General features: G+C 53.4%; 1 protein-coding gene across 1 annotated transcript; it reads left to right on the top strand.

Moving 5' to 3' along the window:
- Positions 1 to 867: 867 nt before the first annotated feature.
- LOC147708298 (Golgi integral membrane protein 4-like) lies at positions 868 to 1,977 on the top strand. The gene has a single exon (XM_086925722.1). The coding sequence runs from the start codon at positions 868 to 870 to the stop codon at positions 1,975 to 1,977; it is 1,110 nt and encodes a 369-aa protein (XP_086781848.1).
- Positions 1,978 to 2,557: the final 580 nt, after the last annotated feature.

Here is a 2,557-nt window from a genome sequence, read left to right as displayed (position 1 = left end):
AAAATTCAACCTAACAGCACAGGACCCCCAGTGGGTCCAGACACTAGCCTGTCGGGTGTGCCCTCCTGTGGCACTAAGGTGGTGGCGGCTCTACTATGGGGGCTCCCTGCGTGGGCCGCAGGCAGCCTCACTCAAGGGCTAAAGACGCGTTAGCGCCTGCGCACTTAGAGAGACTTAGGTTAATGATGGACAGCCCTACAACTTTGTTTATTCCTATTTCTTTGTATTCCACCTGGCTGAGGACCTCGTGATTTGTGTTTTTCTGGTACCAGGAGGTGTTCTGGTGTCAGATCTGGTGAGAGTTTGGCTGCAGACTCTCTGGTCCCTCGGACGCAGAGTGCAGCGTTGTGGAAACGGGCCACTTCCACGGAGAAAGGGATGCGCTGTGCGTCGAAGGCCACGTGCTTCCTGCAGGAAGATTCGCCTCAGAGTCTTTGATCCATCCATCCATGTCAGGGGTCGAGGAGCCCCCTCACAGGCTCTGAAGGGCCAGGCGTGGCCAGGAAAGGCGCACACACAGCACGTGCAGTGACCTACACACGGGATGGCAAAGCACGTGCAGTGACATACACACGGGATGGCAAAGCACGTGCAGTGACCTACACACGGGATGGCAAAGCTGCACTGCTCAGGGCGCGGACTACTTAGGCAGCCAGGGTTGATGCTGTCTGGGACGCAAGGCGCGTTGACTCGACGTCACAGTGCGGTGCTCTGAATCACAATAACGTCATAATCCGGGGGGGGCTCAGCAGGGCTAGATAAGGCGCGCAGGGCCCATAAGTCTGTCAGTCGGACATTGCGGTCAAGATGATCAAGGGAGTCCGAGGGCCCGGCCCTCCTGACGAGGATCCAAGCTCTCCGGCCATGATGGGACTCTGCGCCTGCGGGTTTCGCAGGCAGACGAGGATTCTGCAGGTAGTCTTCTGCCTGCTGGCCTTCGTGACGTGCCTGGGGTCCGTGATCTACCTGTACAGGCACTCACAGCTCCAGTTCCAGCAGCAGCAGGAGACGCTCTCCGGCCTGGTGAAAGTGATGTATGAGCAGCGGTCCAGTCTGGAGCAGTCCCTTGAGAAGGAGCGTGCGGAGCACAAGACCCAGGAAGATTTTGGGGTACATAAATTAAAAGCTCAAGAAGACCTGAGTAAGGAGAAGGAAGGCGCCATGAACCCCGACGTCACCCTCCCCTCTCGGCACATGACCCTGAAGAACCAGCATGAAGGAGCCAAGAAGCAGCTCCTGGACTTACAGGCGCAGTATAACTCCCTAAAGCTGGAAAACCGGCGCGCGTTGGAGAGCCACAACCAGAAATACGCCCAGCTCCAGCGGGAGAATGAGAACCACGTGGAGATGCTGATGGATACAATATCGAAACTATTGGAAGACAGTACAGTTCTTCGCGATGCATTTGAAGAGGTCCGCTCTAAGCTGCGTAGTGCGCAGGAGAAGCTGAATAAGATGCATCAGCTGAATGAAGCTCTTCGGAGGATACCAAGCTACAAGCTGGTCCCAGCCCTGAGGCACCACCCATTGCCATTACAGGCCCCAGATGAGAAGCCTTCCCGAGCCTTTGATGCTGAATTGCAGCGCATTCGCGAACAGACTGGCGTACAAGCGAATACTCAGGAGACACCGACAGACTCTGGGAAGAAAACCCCAGAAAGTGCTGCCCAGACTGCAGAATCTGTCAGAAAATTGTTGGTACCCTGGGCAGGGTCTCTTCAAGTTCTGACTGGACTCCAAGCGAACAATCTGGAGACGCCAACAGACTCTGGGAAGAAAAGCCCAGAACGTGCTGCCCAGACTGCAGTATCTATCGGAAAATTGTTGGTACCCCGGACGGGGTCTCTTCAAGTTCTGACTGGACTCCAAGCGAACAATCTGGAGACGCCAACAGACTCTGGGAAGAAAACCCCAGAAAGTGATGCCCAGGCTTTGGAATCTATCAGACAATTGTTGGCACTCTTCAGGGCCTCTTGAAGTTCTGCCACAGCCAGCCTTGCCTCTGTGGCTATCGAATGATAGAGATAGCTGTGCAGTGCGTTTCTAGAGGACGGTGAATAGCATCCAGGCTGGAGAGGAGCTGTTGAAAGACTTAAAGACGATAAACTTCACCATCAGAAACAGCACCATCTACTATGATGAATTTGGGAACATGAATATTGGCTAAGACATTGTGACCTGGACGGTGGACAAGAATGGGATGCCTTTTACGCCCTGTTGGCGAGTACACAGGAAATCTGACCCTTGATGCTGATCAGATTCAGTGCCACACGGAGAGACAGCTAACAACCTTTGATAGCTCTATACTCCAGTGTGTGTGAAAGAGAAAGGGACTGTGCAGGCTCTCCATCGAAAGGGCCAAATTAGGAATTTAAGGAAAATTGGATTCCACTCCATTCTTGCAAGCCAGGTACTGGAAGCAATATTACTCTCCTTTGCTGAAGACAGTAGTGGAACATCTTATTCCCCTCCAACCAGGAGAGACTAATGGAAGCCAGGCTACTCTTCTTCATTCAAAGAGAATCTACTGACTCTCAGCCAGCAGAGATTAGTGGAA

Source organism: Lissotriton vulgaris, chromosome 6 (genome assembly GCF_964263255.1).
Source record: "Lissotriton vulgaris chromosome 6, aLisVul1.2, whole genome shotgun sequence".
In the NCBI taxonomy this organism is placed as follows: domain Eukaryota; kingdom Metazoa; phylum Chordata; class Amphibia; order Caudata; family Salamandridae; genus Lissotriton; species Lissotriton vulgaris.
This window is presented reverse-complemented; position numbering and strand designations above follow the sequence as displayed.